Source organism: Hemitrygon akajei, chromosome 5, assembly GCF_048418815.1.
Source record: "Hemitrygon akajei chromosome 5, sHemAka1.3, whole genome shotgun sequence".
In the NCBI taxonomy this organism is placed as follows: Eukaryota; Metazoa; Chordata; class Chondrichthyes; order Myliobatiformes; family Dasyatidae; genus Hemitrygon; species Hemitrygon akajei.
Genome location: NC_133128.1, coordinates 1,317,283 through 1,335,589, shown reverse-complemented (window position 1 = coordinate 1,335,589; position 18,307 = coordinate 1,317,283). Strand labels below are relative to the sequence as shown.

The 18,307-nt window shown below is 43.3% G+C and overlaps 1 protein-coding gene across 1 annotated transcript in view; it reads left to right on the top strand.

Annotated features, from left to right (window-relative positions):
- Nucleotides 1-18,307, top strand: part of LOC140727445 (ubiquitin-associated and SH3 domain-containing protein A-like) — a 129,016-nt gene that overhangs the window by 84,153 nt on the left and 26,556 nt on the right. The window contains exons 6-8 of the mRNA XM_073044746.1: nucleotides 40-248; nucleotides 4,298-4,418; nucleotides 5,025-5,133. Of these exons, the coding sequence (XP_072900847.1) occupies nucleotides 40-248; nucleotides 4,298-4,418; nucleotides 5,025-5,133 (439 nt within the window). The remainder of the gene's footprint in view (nucleotides 1-39; nucleotides 249-4,297; nucleotides 4,419-5,024; nucleotides 5,134-18,307) is intronic.

Genomic DNA, 18,307 nt, shown 5'->3' with positions numbered 1-18,307 from the left:
TACGACACCCTAACTGGTGTAACTTCATGTTATTTCCAGGTTTTTCAGGCACTCTACCCATATGAACCCCAGAATGAAGATGAGATGAGGCTCCATTCTGGCGACTACATCTTCCAGCATCCCTCTGAGCAGCAGGGAGTGAGTCACGGCTGGTTCTTTGGCACTTCACAACGCACAGGGTGCCGGGGACTGCTACCCGAGAACTACACGGAGAGAGCAACCGAGTCCAGCACCTGGGTCAGGCACAGGTGAGTTCACAGAACAGGTACTGGGGTCAGGCACTGTGGGTTGAAAGGTCCATAAGACATAGGAGCAGAATGAGGCCATTCAGCCCATTGAGTTTGCTCTGCTGTTCCATCACGGTTGATCCCAGATCCCCCTCAACCCCATACACCTGCCCTTTCACCATATCCTTTGATGCCCTGACTGATTAGAAAACGTTCAAATTCTGCTTTAAATATACCCATGGACTTGGCCTCCACTTCAGTCTGTGCCAGAACATTCCACAGATTCACGGCTCTCTGGACAAAATTATACTTAAAGGGTTGACGGTGGATATGCAATGGCATGCATTTAAAGATCGCATGGATGAACTACAACAATTGTTCATCCCATTTTGGCTAAAGAATAAACCAGGGAAGGTAGTGCACCCGTGGCTGACAAGGGAAATTAGGGATAGTATCAAGTCCAAAGAAGAAGCATACAAATTAGCCAAAAAAAGCAGCACACCTGCGGACTGGGAGAAATTCAGAGTCCAGCAGAGGAGGACAAAGGGCTTAATTAGGAAAGGGAAAAAAGATTATGAGAGAAAGCTGGCAGAGAACATAAAAACTGACTGTAAAAGCTTTTATAGATATGTGAAAAGAAAAAGATTGGTTAAGACAAATGTGGGTCCCTTACAGTCAGAAACAGGAGAATTGATCATGGGGAACAAGGACTTGGCAGACCAATTGAATAACTACTTTGGTTCTGTCTTCACTAAGGAGGACATAAATAATCTTCCAGAAATAGTAGGGGACCGAAGGTCTAGTGAGATGGAGGAACTGAGGGAAATACATGTTAGTAGGGAAGTGGTGTTAGGTAAATTGAAAGGATTAAAGGCAGATAAATCCCCCAGGGCCAGATGGTCTGCATCCCAGAGTGCTTAAGGAAGTAGCCCAAGAAATAGTGGATGCATTAGTGATAATTTTTCAAAACTCTTTAGATTCTAGATTAGTTCCTGAGGATTGGAGGGTGGCGAATGTAACCCCACTTTTTAAAAAGGAGGAAGAGAGAAACCGGGGAATTATAGACCAGTTAGCCTGACATTGGTGGTGGGGGAAAATGCTAGAGTCAGTTATCAAAGATGTGATAACAGCACATTTGGAAAGAGGTGAAATCATTGGACAAAGTCAGCATGGATTTGTGAAAGGAAAATCATGTCTGACGAATCTTATAGAATTTTTTGAGGATGTAACTAGTAGAGTGGATAGGGGAGAACCAGTGGATGTGGTATATTTAGAGTTTCAAAAGGCTTTTGACAAGGTCCCACACTGGAGATTAATGTGCAAACTTAAAGCACATGGTATTGGGGGTATGGTATTGATGTGGATAGAGAATTGGTTGGCAGACAGGAAGCAAAGAGTGGGAATAAACAGGACCTTTTCAGAATGGCAGGCAGTGACTAGTGGGGTACCACAAGGCTCAGTGCTGGGACTCCAGTTGTTTACAATATATATTAATAATTTAGACGAGGGAATTAAATGCAGCATCTCCAAGTTTGTGGATGACACAAAGCTGGGCGGCAGTGTTAGCTGTGAGGAGGATGCTAAGAGGATGCAGGGTGACTTGGATAGGTTAGGTGAGTGGGCAAATTCATGGCAGATGCAATTTAATGTGGATAAATGTGAGGTTATCCACTTTGGTGGCAAGAACAGGAAAACAGATTATTATCTGAATGGTGGCCGATTAGGAAAAGGGGAGGTGCAACAAGACCTGGGTGTCATTGTACACCAGTCATTGAAGGTGGGCATGCAGGTACAGCAGGCAGTGAAAAAGGCAAATGGTATGTTGGCATTCATAGCAAGAGGATTCGAGTACAGGAGCAGGGAGGTTCTACTGCAGTTGTACAAGGCCTTGGTGAGACCACACCTGGAGTATTGTGTGCAGTTTTGGTCCCCTAATCTGAGGAAAGACATTTTTGCCATAGAGGGAGTACAAAGAAGGTTCACCAGAGGAAGTTAGATATGGCTCTTGTGGCTAAAGGGATCAGGGGGTATGGAGAGAAAGCAGGTACAGGGTTCTGAGTTGGATGATCAGCAATGATCATATTGAATGGCGGTGCAGGCTTGAAGGGCCAAATGGCCTACTCCTGCACCTATTTTCTATGTTTCTATAAAAACATTCCTCCTTACCTCTGTTCTAAAAGATTGCCCCTCAATTTTGAGGCTGTGCCCTCAAGTTCTGGATACCCCCACTATAGGAAACATCCTCTTCAAATCTATCCTATCTAGTCCTTTTGACATTTGATAGGTTTCAATGAGATCCCTGCCCCCCGCCCCGCCCCATTCTTCTAAATTCTAGTGAGTACATGCCCAAAGCTGCCAAATAACACTCATATGTTAACCCCTTCATTCCCAGAATCATCCTTGTGAACGTCCTCTGGATTCTCCCTAGTGACAACACATCCTTTCTGAGATATGGCGCCCCAAACTGTTGACAATACTCCAAGTACAGTGTGACTAATGTATCTAATCATACCAATCAAATATTTCCCAACACTGTATTCCATCTGCCAGTGTTTTGCCTATTCTTCCAATTTGTCTAAGTCCTGCTGCAATCACATTGCTTCCTCAGCACTACCTACCCCTCCACCTATCTTCGTATCATCTGCAAACTTTGCCACAAAGCCATCAATTGCATTATTTAAATCATTGACAAACAATGTGCAAAACAGCGGTCCCAATACTGACCCCTGAGGAAAATCACTAGTCACTGGCAGCCAACCAGAAAAGGCCCCTTTTATTCCTACTCACTTACTCCTGCCTGTCAGCCATTCCTCCATCCATGCCAGTATCTTTCCTGTAATGCCTTAGGATTTTATCTTGTTAAGCAGCCTCACGCGTGACACCTTATCAAATGCCTTCCAAAAATCCAAGTAAATCACATCCTCTGCCTCTCCTTTGTCCACCCTGCTTGTTACTTCCTCGAAGAACTCTAACAGATTTGTCAGGCAAGATTCCCTTCACAGAAACCATGCTGACTTTGACTTATTTTATCATTAGTCTCCAAGTACCCCGAAACCTCATCCTTAATAATAGACTCCAACACTTTCCCAAACACTGAGGTTAGGCTAACTAGCCTATAATTTCCTTTCTTTTGTCTTCCTCCCTTCTTAAAGAGTGAAGTGACATTTGCAATCTTCCAGTCCTCCAGGCCCATGCCAGAATCGAGTGATTCTTGAAATATCATGACCAATACATCCGTTATCTCTTCAGCAACCTCTCTCAGGAGTCTGGGATGTAGTCCAGCTGGCCCAGGTGACTTATCCACCTTAAGACCTTTGAATTTGCCTGGCACTTTTTCCTTTGTAATAGCAATGGCGCTCACTGCTACTCACTGACTTCAGTAACCCTGCTAGTGGTTTCCACAGTGAAGACAGATGCAAAGTACCCATTAAGTTCATCTGCCATTTCTTTGCCCCCATTTTTACCTCACTGTCAGGCACAGGTAGATTCAAAGGTCAGCACCTGGGTCAGGTACACATGGTTCAAATGTGGCATGGACGAGTTGAGCTGAAAGGCCTGTTACTGTGTTGATAGTGTGTTACTAATGTCCCTGCCCTGTGAGGAGGCTCCATCTCCCTGTCCCACAGGAAGTGCAATAGAGAGAGAGGCTGGGACTGTTGCTGTCTGCAGCCAGTAGTGATGTGAGTTCAGTCTACTTCCTCACTGACCGTCCTGGGCACAGAAACGTCCCAGGGTGCAGACAGAGTCACATTTGGGGGCCAGCCCCCTCACCCCTGGGCTACTCCATTGCCCCATCACCAATGGATCACTCCTTGTAATCCCTGCATCACTCCTAGTCCACACTGGATCGCCACTTGTCACCCCATCACCTATGGGTCACTCCCGATCATCCCATGTCATACCTGAGTCACACCCCCGTCACACCTCCTGCATCACTCCTGGTCCACACCACCTGTACTGCTGGAACCATAGTGAGCAGGATTCTGCAGAGAGCCCCACACCCATGCAGTCAGAAGTGCTTCGGGGACCTGGTGTTTCTCAGTTCCCACTCACAACTCCATTGCCTGCAGGTCGTACACCTTCAGTCTGGCGCAAGTGGATGCCAGTGGCATCAACGGGAACTGCTCCCTGGGCCCAGAGACAGAGGCCAACCAAACACCCAACAGTATCCACAGGCTCCTGGAGGAACAGGTAATGCACGGAGGGAGGGAGGAGAGGGTGGACAGGGGTGGGGGAGGGAATGAGGGGGTGAGAGGGTGAGGGGGAAGGAGAGAGAAGGGAAGTAGATGGAGGAGGGAACGAGAGTGGAAGGGAGGATTTAGGGAAAAGATGATGAGGGAGGAAGGGGAGGGAGGAAGGGGAGGGAAAGGAGGGTAGAGGAGAGGAGACAGGAGGGAGAAGGAGAGGGGAAATAGGATGGTAGAGGAGAGGAGAGGTGAGTGGAGGGATGGGGTGAGGAGAATCAAGGAGAGAGGAGTGGGAGAGGGTGCGAGTGAGGAGGGGAAGGGGAGGGGAGAGGAGTGTAGTGGAGTGAAACTGGGAATAGAAAGGTTGGAGATGACAGGGTGGGAGGGGAAGGGAGGGAATCTCTGCATCAGGTGGGTGGTCAGTAGGGGAGATCTGCGGCAGTAAGCCACAGATTTAGAGAATGGCTTTGTCGGCTGGGGGCTGCTGACTGAATCTCGCCATTGGGAAGTAGAGAGGGGAGAGGACGCTCTGTGGTGGGTGGGTGGACAGTAAGGAGTTCTGCCTGCTGGGGAATGACGTCAGTCTTCCTGTCCCTGACCTACGACCCAGCTGCTGGTGGCTGCCTCCTCCCGCCGATGGCTGCTGTTCGTGCGGCACGGTGAGAGAGTTGACCTCGTGTTCGGCCGGGCCTGGATGGAACAGAGTTTCAGTGTGGAAGGTGGGTTCAGACCCTTTCTCATACGTCTCCATACATCTACATAACGTTGTGACAAATCAGTTTAAAGTCAAACAGCCAACTAAACTAATCCCCTCTACCAACACAATGTCCATATCCTTCCATTTTCCTCACATTCATGTGCCTGACTAAATGTCTCTTAAAAGTCTCTAATGTTTCTGCCTTGACCACCACCCCAGGCAGCCACCACTCTGAGTAAAAACTTTTCTCTCATACTACCTTTGAAGTTACCCCTTCTCACCTTAAGTGCATGCTCTTTGGTATTAGATATTTCAACCCTGGGAAAAGATACGGTCTGTCCACTCTATCTCTGCCTCTCCTAATCTTATGAACCCTCTCAGTAGGGGCACACGAGTGACAGTAGTGTTATAGATGTCTACGAATGTCATAGAACAGTATGGAAAACATGTGGTATGTATGCAAAGAATGAAAATGCATTGAATGGTTATTCTTGTAAATAATTTATTATGAATAAAATTTATTTTGTTATTTTAAAAAATATAAGCCTCCATCAGATCCTCCTTCAGCCTCTGCCACTCCAGAGACAGCAACCCTCGTAATAGCATGTGTCCTGCAATCCTGATGAACGTCTCCTGCAGCCTCAGCTTCCTTCCTGTAACAGGGCGAGCAGAAGTGTATGCCGTACTCCAGATGCAGCCAAACCAGAATCCTTTAAAGCTGTAACATGACTTGCTGACTTTTGAACTCAATTCATTGACTAATAAGAATAAAAAGGGTAAAAGACCATAAAGTGTAAAAGAGAGGTGAGAGTGGATATCAGAGCACTGGAAAAAAATGCTGGAAAGGTAGCAAAGGGGGGACAAGGAAATCACTGATAAACTGAATAAATATTTTGCATCAGTCTTTAATGTGGAAGACACTAGCAATGTGCCAGAAGTTCGAGTGTGTTAGAGGGCAGAAATGTGTGAAGTTGCCATTACTAAGGAGAAGGTTCTTGGAAAACTGAAAGACGGAAGGTAGATAAGTCACCTTGACCAGATGGTGTACCCCCTAGGGTTCTGAAAGAGGTTACTGCAGACATCGTGGAGGCATTAGTAATGATCTTTCAAAAATCACCAGATTTAAAATGGTTCCAGAGGAATGGAAAATTGCAAATGCCATTCCACTCTTTAAGAAGGGAGACAGCCAGAAAAAAAGGTAACTATAGGCCAGTTAGTCTGACCTCAGTGGTTGGGAAGATGTTGGAGTCGATTGTTAAGGATGTGGTTTCTGGGTACTTCGAGGCACATGATAGTCAACATGGCTTTGTGAAAGGAAGATTGTGCCTCACAAGCCTGATTGAGTTTTTTGAAAAGGTAACAAAAGAAATTGATGAGGGTAGGGCAGTGGATGTGGTCTACATGGACTTTAGCAAGGCATTTGACAAAGTCCCTCATGAGATACTCATCCAGAAAGTCATGAGGCATGGGATAAGTGGATAAAAAATTGGCTTAAAGGAAGAAAGCAGAGAGTAGTTGTGGAAGGAAAGTATTCTGCCTGGAGGTCGGTGACTAGTGGAGTGCCGCAGGGATCTATCCTGGGATCCCTGCTATTTGTGATTTTTATAAATGACCTGGATGTAGAGGCGGAAGGATGGGTGAGTAAGTTTGCGGATGACACGAAGATTGGGGGAGTTGTGGATGGAGCTGCAGGTTGTCAAAGGTTACAAGAGGATATAGAAAGGCTGCAGAGTTGGGCAGAAAAATGGCAGATGGAGTTCAAACAATAACACACACAAAATGCTGGTAGAACACAGCAGGCTAGGCAGCATCTATAGGGAGAAGCGCTGTCAACGTTTCGGGCCGAGACCCTTCATCAGGACTAACCGAAAGGAAAGATAGTAAGAGATTTGAAAGTAGTGGGGGGAAGGGGAAATGCAAAATGATAGGAGAAGAATGCGAAATGATAGGGGGTGGGATGAAGCTAAGAGCTGGAAAGGTGATTGGCAAAAGTGATACAGAGCTGGAGAAGGGAAAGGATCATGGGACGGGAGGCCTCAGGAGAAAGAAAGGGGGGGGGGCACCAGAGGGAGATGGAGAACAGGCAAACAACTAAATATGTCAGGGATGGGGTAAGAAGGGGAGGAGGGGCATTAACAGAAGTTAGAGAAGTCAATGTTCATGCCATCAGGTTGGAGGCTACCCAGCCGGTATATAAGATGTTGTTCCTCCAACCTGAGTTTGGATTCATTTTGACAATAGAGGAGGCCATGGATAGACATATCAGAATGGGAATGGGACGTGGAATTAAAATGTGTGGCCACTGGGAGATACTGCTTTTTCTGGCGGACCGAGCGTAGGTGTTCCGCGAAACGGTCTCCCAGTCTGCGTCGGGTCTCACCATATATAAAAGGCCACACCGGGAGCACCAGACGCAGTATACCACACCAGCCGACTCACAGGTGAAGTGTCACCTCACCTGGAAGGACTGTCTGGGGCCCTGAATGGTGGTGATGGAGTTCAATCTGGATGCATTTTGGAAGGACAAACCAGAAGACTGAGTACAGGATTAATGGTCAGTTACTTAAGAGTGTGGATGAACAAAGGGACCTTGGGGTTCAAATCCATACATCCCTCAAGGTCGCTGCACAGGTTGATAGGGTAGTTAAGAAGGCCTATTGTGTTCAATTCTGGTCACCTCATTATAGGAAGGATGTGGAAGCTATGGAGAGGGTGCAGAGGAGATTCACCAGGATGTTGGAGAACAAGTCATATGAAGCAAGGTTAGCAGAGCTGGGACTTTTCTCTTTGGAGTGTAGAAGAATGAGAGGGGACTTGATAGAGGTCTACAAGATTATAAGAAGCTTAGATAGGGTGGATAGTCAGTACCTGTTTCCCAGGGCACCAATAGCAAACACCAGAGGGCATAGGTACAAAATTAAGGGAGGGAAGTTTAGGGGAGACATCAGGGGTAAGTTTTTTACACAGAGGGTTGTGAGTGCCTGGAATGACTTGCCAGGGATGGTGGTGGAGGCTAAAACATTAGGGGTATTTAAGAGCCTCTTGGACAGGCACATGGATGAAAGAAAAATGGAGGGTTATGTGGTAGTGTGGGTTTAGTACTTTTTTTTAAGGATTATATGGGTCGGCACAACATGGAGGGCTGAAGGGCCTGTACTGTGCTGTAGTGTTCTATGGTTCTATGATAAATTGGGCTGTAGTCAGCAAGGTTTCCTCAAGGGAAAATCTTGCCTGACAAATCTATTGGAATTCTCTAAAGAAATAACAAGCAGGATAGACAAAGGAGAATTGGTGGATGTGAAGTACTTGGATTTTCAGAAGGCCTTTGACAAGATAATGCACAAGGCTGCTTAACAAGAGCCCATAGTATTACAGGAAAGATAGGAGCATAGATGGAGAATTGGCTGATTGGCAGGAGACAAAGAGTGGGAATAAAGGAAGTCTTTTCTGGTTGGCTGCTGGTGACCAGTGCAGTTCCACAGGGATGAGTGTTGGGCATAAATCTTTTTCTGTTATATTCTGTAGGATGATGGAATTGATGGCTATGTCGTCAAGTTTGCGAACAAAAGTAAGATAGGTGGAGGGGCAGATACTGTTGAGGATTTAGGAGGCTGCAGAAGGACTTGGACAGATTATGAGAAAGGGCAAAGAAGTGGCAGATGGAATACAGTGTTGGGATGTGTATAGTCATGCATGTTGGTAGAGGAAATAAAAGTGTGGGTTATTTTCTAAGCAGAGAGAAAATTCAAAAATCTGAGGTACAAAAGGACTTGGGAATTATCGTGCAGGATCCCCTGAAGGTTAATTTGCAGGTTGAGTCATTTCAAGAGGACTAGAATAGAATAATTGATGGTGCTGCTGAAGGTGGGCCAGAACTTACTGGTGGTTCACCAAGCAAGAAATACAACTAAATACTTTATTAATAACACTTCTTCTGTAAACAATCACCACAAATAATGAAGAGGCAAACAAAGGCAAGGCTGACTTGAGGGTCGAGGTATGCAGGTGCGATGCAAAGTTGGAGCGAGGTCGAGGCATGGGTGAGACAGAGTCAGGGCCTGTGAAGAAAAGTCGGAGTGAAGGATGTTCAGGGCTTATCCACCTAAACCGAGAGCAAGGTCTAATTGATCTGAGTGGCTGGCCCGATTTGGAAAGCACAGGTATGGGCCAGAATATGGCGGAGGGGTCCAGGCCCAGAATGACTCTTTGTTTGGATGAATGAAATGCTAGGCCAGATGGATTGAAAAGGCAAGGAGTCGGGACCAGAGGCGAGGGTCGGGCTGGTTCTGCTCGCTACTCTGCAACATTTGCTCTGCACTGAGGTTGAGGATGTGTGCAAGTTCCAGCTGCTTCAAGCTTTGTGCTGTGAGCTCTGCAGCATTTTGCTCCATTGTGCGATGAACTGAGGCCGAGGCTGTCAGCCTGCTTCCTGCCTATGGACTCACTTTTGTTCTGAATGTTGTTGCTGGGTTTTATTGTTTACACAATTTGTGTGTTTTTTCTCTCCCTGAGCATTGGGTGTTTGTTAGTCTTTTTTAAACAGGTTCTTTCAGATTTATTGTTTTGTGGATGCCTGCAAGGAGACAAATCTCAAGATTGCATAATGTAAACATACTTCGATAATAAATGTACTTTGAACTTTGATAAAAAGCAAGGATGTAATGCTGAGGCTTTATAAGGCACTGGTAAGTCCTCACTTTGGAATATTGTAAGCAGTTTTGGGCTCCTTATCTAAGAAAGGATGTGCTGACATTGGAAAGAGTTCAAAGAATGATTCCTGGATTGAAAGGCTTATCACATGAGGACTGATTGATGGCTCTGGGCCTGTACTCAGTGGAATCCAGAAAACTGAGGGGCTATCTCATTGAAAACTATTGAGCGTTTTGATTTCCACAATTCCTCCAGCAAACAGGGAGGTTACTATCATAATGGGATTTCTGAAAGGGTGTAATAAAATATCTTATCAAGTTTTTCCATCCAAACTCCCTCCATTTCTGTGAATTGGTACATTTCCATTGATATCTCCATATAGTTGTCCATTCTTCCTCAGATATAATTATCCCTCCTTCCTTCTCCCATTTTGTTTTATTGTATGAAGTCCAATGTGTTTTAAGATTTGACAACCCCTTATACATGCTTGAAATTATTCTACTACCATTATCTGAATTATATGCTTTTCTAAAGAGCTCTATCAAGCATGTATTTGTCTTGGTTACATTTTTAAGCATCTTATTAACATATTGTCGCATCTGTAAATACCGATTAAAATCTTGTTTTTCTAATAAGTGTTTCTCTTTAAGCATTTCAAAACTGAACAAGTGTTCCTTCTTTCATTATGTTGCAAAGAACTGTTATTCCTTTAGCTGTCCAGTCCTTAAATCTAGCATCCAATTTATTTGGTGTAAAATCAGAGTCATATGCACACCATTTAAGAATTGCAGTATCTCCCTCTAGATTATATTCTATCAAATTCTATCAAATCATTATCATATTTTTTGGGACTGCCCTGTTATCAAAAACTATTGGAGGGGGATACACAATGCCCTACAAGACATCTTTAAATGTGAAATACCCTTGGAGAGTAAGACCATATATTTTGGATATATACCTCAAGAATGGTTGAAAAGAGATAAATATTTAATGAATATACTGTTGGTGGCTGGTAAAAAGACTCTTACTAGGAAATGGTTATCACAGGAGAACCCAACTTTAAATACATGGATGGAAATTACAATGGACTTTTACAAAATGGAGAAGATAACAGCATCTGTTAATCATAAGCTGGAACAATTTGATTCACACTGGGAAAAATGGTTTAACTACATAATGCTTCATAGGCCTGATTTTATTCTCACAAATCAATGAATCTGTTGTAAAAAAAAATCACTCCCTACTTGTACATAGTTCTTTCCTTATTGCTTATTTTTTTCTTTCCACTCTTTTCTATAAGTGTATACCCCAGATAAATACTTTATGGAGATTTTGTGATATATATGATTATATGATATATATGTACAATGTCTGAAATACATCTTATGGAAATGTTTGTTTGATGAACTTCAATAAAAAATAAATTACAAAAAAAGAAAAAGATAACTATTGAGCGTTGGAAGGCCTTAATAGAGTAGAATAGAAAGGAAGTTTCATATGGTGGGGGAGTCTAGGACCAGAGGGCACTGCCTTAGAATAGAGGGAGGCCCATTTAGAACAGAAATTCTTTAGCCAGAGAGTGGTGAAACTCTGTAATTCATTGCAATGGGCAGTTGTGGTGGCCAAGTCATTGAGTGTATGTATTTAAGGCAGAGGTCGTTAGGTTCTTGATTAGTCAGGGCATGAGTGTCATGGAGAGAAAGAGGCAGTTTGGGGCTGAGAGGGAAATGGTGGAGCAGACCTGATGGGCCAAATGACCTAATTCTGCTCCTATATCTCCTAGTCTTATTGTCAAAGGCAAGAATGCCATAACCTTTCTTAACCATCCTATCAACCTGTGCTGCCACGTTTAGGGAGCTATGAATTTGGACCACAAGATCCCTCTGTTCATCAACAGTGTTAAGGATCTTTAACTGTACATTGTCTCTTTAAATTTGATCCACCAAAATGTGGTTCAGCAAATTTGGCTAGGTAAAACTCCATCTGACATTTCTCTGCCCATATCTGCACTAATCTATATCCCGCTGCATTCTTTTCCAGTCTTCTACACTGCCTACAACATCACCAACCTTTGTATGATCTGCAAACTTACTAACTCACCCATCTACATTTCCATCCAGGTCATTTATATACATCACAGACAGCAGAAATCCCAGTACAGATCCCTGTAGAACACCAGTAATCACAGACTTCCAGTTAGTATAAGTCCGTTCGACCAGCACCCTCTGTCTTCTGAATCCAAACAGCCAATTCACCTTGGATCCCTTGCATCTGAATCTTCTGGATAAACCTACCATGAGGGACCTTGTCAAATGCCTTACTAAAATCCATACACCTTACCAAAAATCACTGTGGAAGACACCAGCAGTATGGTGGAAGTTCCAGGAGCCAGGGGGCATGAAGTTACTATAACTAGAGAGAAGGTTCCTGGAAAACTGAAAGGTTTGAAGGTAAATAAGTCACCTGGAGCAGATGGTGTAGACCCCAGAGTTCTGAAGGAGGTAGCTGAAGAGATCATGGAGACATTAGTAATGGTCTTTCAAGAATCATTAGATTCAGGAATAATTCCAGAAGACTGGAAAATTACAAATGTCACTCCATTCTTCAAAAAGGGAGACAGGCAGAAGAAAGTAAACAATAGGCCAGTTAGTCTGACCTCAGCGGTTGGGAAGATGTTGGAGTTGATTATTAAGGATGAGGCCTCAGGGTACTTGGAGGTACATGACAAAATAGGCCATAGTCAGCATGGTTTCTTCAAGGCAAAGTCTTGCCTGCAAAATCTGTTGGAATGCTTTGAAGAAATAACAAGCAGGATAGACAATGGAGAATCAATTGATGTGGTGTTCTTGGATTTTCAGAAGGCCTTTGACATGGTGCCACACATGAGGCTGCTTAACAAGCTACAAACCCATGATATTACAGGAAAGATTCTAGCATGGACAAAGCAGTGGCTGATTGGCAGGAGGCAAAGAGTGGGAATGAAGGAAGCTTTTTCTGGCTGGCTGCTGGTGACTAGAGGTGTTCCACAGGGGTCTGTGTTGGGATCAATCCTTTTTACGTTATATGTCAATGAGTTAGATGATGGAATTAAAGGCTATTTTGAAAGGCTTGCAGACGATATGAAGATAGCTGGAGGGGCAAATAGTTTTGAGGAAGTAGAGAGGCTACAGAGGACTTGGATAGATTAAGAGAATGGGCAAAGAAATGGCAGATGGAATACAATGTGTGGTCATGTACTTTGGTAGCAGAGATGAAAGGGTTGACTATTTTCTAAATGGAGAGAAAATACAAAAAAAAAATTGAGTTGTAAAAGTTGTAATGGGTTCAACCACAAGCTTCCAGTCATCCCCACTCCCCTGCCTTCTCCCCATACCCTTTGATGCCCTGGCTAATCAAGAACCTATCTATCTCTGCCTTAAATACACCCAATGACTTGGCCTCCACAGCTGCTCGTGGCAACAAATTCCACAGATTTACCACCCTCTGACTAAAGTAATTTCTCCGCATCTCTGTTCTAAATGGACGTCCTGAAGTCATGCCCTCTTGTCCTGGTCTTCCCTACCATGGGAAATAACTTTGCCATATCTAATCTGTTCAGGCCTTTTAACATTTGGAATATACAGCTATATAAGGCCTTGGTCAGACCCCACTTGGAGTACTGTGCTCATCCTGGTCACCTCACTACAGGAAGGATGTGGAAGCCATAGAAAGGGTGCAGAGGAGATTTACAAGGATGTTACCTGGATTGGGGAGCATGCCTTATGAGAATCGATTGAATGAACTTAGTCTTTTCTCCTTGGAGTGATGAAGGATGAGAGGTGACCTGATAGAGGTGTATAAGATGATGAGAAGCATTAATCGTGTGGATAGCCAGAGGCTTTTTCCCAGGGTTGAAATGGCTAACATGAGGAGGCATAGTTTTAAGGCGCTTGGAAGTAGGTACAGGGTGATGTCAGAGGTAAGTTTTTCACACAGAGAGTGGTGTGTGCATGGAATGTATTGCCAGCAAAAGTGGTAGAGGCAGATAACAATGGGGTCTTTTAACAAACTCTTAGATAGGTACACGGAGTATAGAAAAATAGAGGGCTATGTGTTAGGGAAATTCTAGGCAGTTTCTAGAGTAGGTTACATGATTGACACAAAATTGTGGGCTGACGGGCCTGTAATGTGCTGTAGATGTGTGTTCTGTGTTCTATGTTCTATTTCTGCCTGCTCAGGACTTTTCATGGCGCCTCCTGACTGTCCTAATTCCCTTCTTAAACTCCCACACATGAGGCTACTTAAGATAAAATCCTATGGTGTTACAGGAAAGATACTGGCATGGATAGAGGAATGGCTGACAGGCAGGCTGACAGACAGCGACTGTGAATAAAAGGGGCCTTTTCTGATTGGTTGCCGGTGACTAGTGGTGTTCCTCAGGGGTCAGTATTGGGACCACTAATTTTCACATTATTTGTCAATGATTTTGATAATGTAATTGATGGCTTTGTAGCAAAATTTGCAGATGATTTGAAGATTGTTGAATGGGGTACGTAGTGCTAGGGAGGCAATTTGAAAGAATGGGCAAAAAAGTGGCAGATGGAATACAGTGTTGGGAAATGTATGATAATATATTTTGGTAAAAGACCATAAGACATAGGACCATTTAACCCATCGAGTCTGCTCCACCATTCAATCATGGCTGATCCTTTTTTTTTTCCTCCTTAATCCCAGTTCCCAGCCTTCTCCCCATTACTGTTGATACCATATCCAATCAAGAACCTATCAATCTCTACCTTAAATACAGACAAAGACATGGCCTTCAAAGCTGCATGTGGCAAAAAATACCACAAATTCACCACCTTTTGGCAAAAGAAATTTCTCAGCTTCTCTGTTTTGAAAGGGCGTTCCTCTATCCTGAGGCTGTGCCCTCTTGTCCTAGACTCTCCTACCATGGGAAACATCCTTTCTACGTCTACTCTGTCTAGGCCTTTCAACATTCAAAAGGCTTCAATGAGATTCCCCCTCATCCTTCTGAATTCCAATGAGTACAGATCCGGAACCATCAAATGTTCCTTGCATGATAACACTTTCAATCCTGGAATCACCCTTATGAACCTCCTCTGGACCCTCTCCAATGCCAGCACATCTTTTCTAAGATAAGGGGCCCAAAACTGTTCACAGTACTCAAGGTGAGGCCTCACCAGTGGCTTATAAAGCCTCAGTATCACATCCTTGTTCTTGTATTATAGACCTCTTGAAATGAATGCTAACATGGCATTTGCCTTCCTCACCACCGACTCAACCTGCAAGTTAACCTTCAGTGTGTTCTGTACAAGGACTCCCAAGTCCCTCTGCATCTCAGATTCCTGGATTTCCTTGCCGTTTAGAAAATAGTCTGCACATTTATTTCTACCACCAAAGTGCATGACCATGCATTTTCCAGCATTGTATTTCATTTGCCACTTTCTTGCCCATTCTCCTAATCTATCTAAGTCGTTCTGCATCCTATCTGTTTCTTCAACACTACCTGCCCCTCCACCAATCTTCATATCATCTGCAAACTTGGCAAAAAAAGCCAACTATTCCATCATTTAAATCACTGTAACACAGCATAAAAAGAAGTGGTCCCAACACCGACCCCTGTGGAACACAACTAGTCACTGGCAGCCAACCAGAAAAGGATCCTTTTATTCCCACTTGCTGCCTCATGCCAATTAGCCAATGCCCTAACTGCCAGTAATTTTCCTGTAATACAATAGGCTCTTAGCTTGGTTAGCAGCCTCATGTGTGGCACTTTGTCAAAAGCCTTCTGAAAGTCAAAATATACAACATCCACTGCATCTCCTTTAGCTATCCTACTTGTAATGCCCTTAAAGAATTCCAACAGGTTTGTCTGACAAGATTTTCCCTTCAGGAAACCATGCTGACTTTGTCCTATCTTGTCCTGCGTCACCAAGTACTCCATTGACTCCAATATCTTCCCAACTACTGAAGTCAGGCTAACTGGTCAATAATTTCCTTTCTGCTGCCTTCCTCCTTTCTTAAAGAGTGGAGTTACATTTGCAATTTTCCAGTCCTCTGGCACCATGAATGAGTTCAATGATTTTTGAAAGATTAATATTAATACCTCCACAATCTCTACCACTACCTGTTTCAGAACCCTTGGGTGCAGTTCATTGGTCCGGGTGACTTATGTACCTTTAGGTCTTTCAGCTTTTTGAGCACCTTCTCTCTTGTAACAGTAACTGCACCCACTGGTTTTCCTTCACACACTACAACATCTGATATACTACTAATGTCTTCCACAGTGAGGACTGATGCAAAATACACATTCAGTTCATCTGCCATCACCTTGTCCCCTGTTATTATTTCTCCGGTCACATTTTCTAGTGCTCCTATATCCAGTGTTACCTTTCTTTTATTTTTTTACATATTTGAAAAAGCTTTTACTATCCACTTTGATATTATTTGCTTGCTTGCTTTCGTATTTCATCTTTTGCCTTCTAATAATTATATTATTTGCTCTCAATAGGTTTTTAAAAGCTTCCCAATCCTCTATCATCCCACTATTTTTTGCTTTGTTGTATGCCCTCTCTTTTATTTTTACATTAGCTTCGAATTCTTTTGTCAACCACAGTTGTACTATTTTGCCATTTGAGTATTGCTTTGTTTTTCGATTATCTGTGTCCTGCACCATCCTCATTTTTCCCAGAAACTCACACCATTGCTGCTCGACTGTCATCTCTGCAAGAATCTCCTTCCAATTTACTTTGGCCAATTCCTCTCTCATACCACTGTAATTTCCTTTACTCCACTGAAATACTGCTACATCAGACTTTACTTTCTCTCTATCAAATTTCAAGTTGAACTCAATCATATTGAGATCACTAGCTGCTAAGAGATAAAAGAAACAATAGTGCGGACTATTATCTAAATGAGAAGGTTCAAACCTTAGAAAAATAGAGGACTAGATAGATAGATAGATAGATACTTTATTCATCCCCATGGGGAAATTCAACTTTTTTTTCCAATGTCCCATACACTTGTTGTAGCAAAACTAATTACATACAATACTTAACTCAGTAAAAAATATGATATGCATCTAAATCACTATCTCAAAAAGCATTAATAATAGCTTTTAAAAAGTTCTTAAGTCCTGGCGGTTGAATTGTAAAGCCTAATGGCTCTATACGGTAGAGAAATTCCAGGCAGTTTTTAGAGTAGGTTACATGGTCGGCACAACATAGTGGGCCAAAGGGCCTGTAACATGCTGTAAATTTGTTTCTATATATTTATAGAAATATAAATATAAATACTTATATCTATATATTTAAACATTAGTGGTGCAAAGGGACTTAGGAGAACTCATACTGGCTGGGACTGTGGTAAAGAGTCAAATGTGGTAAAGAGTTGGCATTTATTTCAAGGGGAATAGAATATAAAATCAAGGAGATAATGCTGAGCCTCTATCAGACACTAGTCAGTTTATACTTGGAGTATTGTCAACAGTATTGGGCCCCATATCTCAGAAAGGATGTGTTATCATTGGACAGAGTCCAGAGGAGGTTCACAAGGGGTTAACATATGTGGAACATTTGGCAACTTTGGGACTCTATCACAGAAATTTAGAAGTATACCATAGAACCATAGAACATTACAGCACAGAAACAGGCCTTTTGGCCCTTTTTGGCTGTGCTGAACCATTTTTCTGCCTAGTCCCACTGACTTGCACGTGGCCCATATCCCTCCATACACCTCCCATCCATGTACCTGTCCAAGTTTTTCTTAAATGTTAAAAGTGAGCCCACATTCACCACTTCAACTGGCAGCTCATTCCACACTCCCACCACTCTCTGTATGAAGAAGCCCCCCCCCCCAATGTTCCCTTTAAACTTTTCCCCCTTAACCCATGTCCTCTGGTTTTTTTCTCCCCTGGCCTCAGTGGAAAAAGCCTGCTTGCATTCACTCTATCTATACTCATCATAATTTTATATAACTCTATCAAATCTCCCCTCATTCTTCTCCGCTCCAGGGAACAAAGTCCTAACCTATTCAACCTTTCTCTGTAACTCAGTTTCTCAAGTCCCAGCAATATCCTTGTAAACCTTCTCTGCACTCTTTCAACCTTATTAATATCCTTCCTGTAATTCGGTGACCAAAACTGCACAAAATACTCCAAATTTGGCCTCACCAATGCCTTATACAACCTCACCATAACATTCCAACTCTTATACTCAATACTTTGATTTATAAAGGCCAATGTACCAAAAGCTCTCTTTACGACCCTATCTACCTGTGACACCACTTTTAGGGAATTTTGTATCTGTATTCCCAGATCCCTCTGTTCTACTGCACTCCTCGGTGCCCTACCATTTACCGTGTATGTTCTACCTTGGTTTTTCCTTCCAAAGCGCAACACCTCACACTTGTCTGTATTAAACTCCATCTGCCATTTTTCAGCCCATTTTTCCAGCTGGTCCAAATCCCTCTGCAAGCTTTGAAAATCTTCCTCACTGTCCACTACCTTCGTACCTCATTTTTTCTTGGCGTATTGCCTTTTTTGT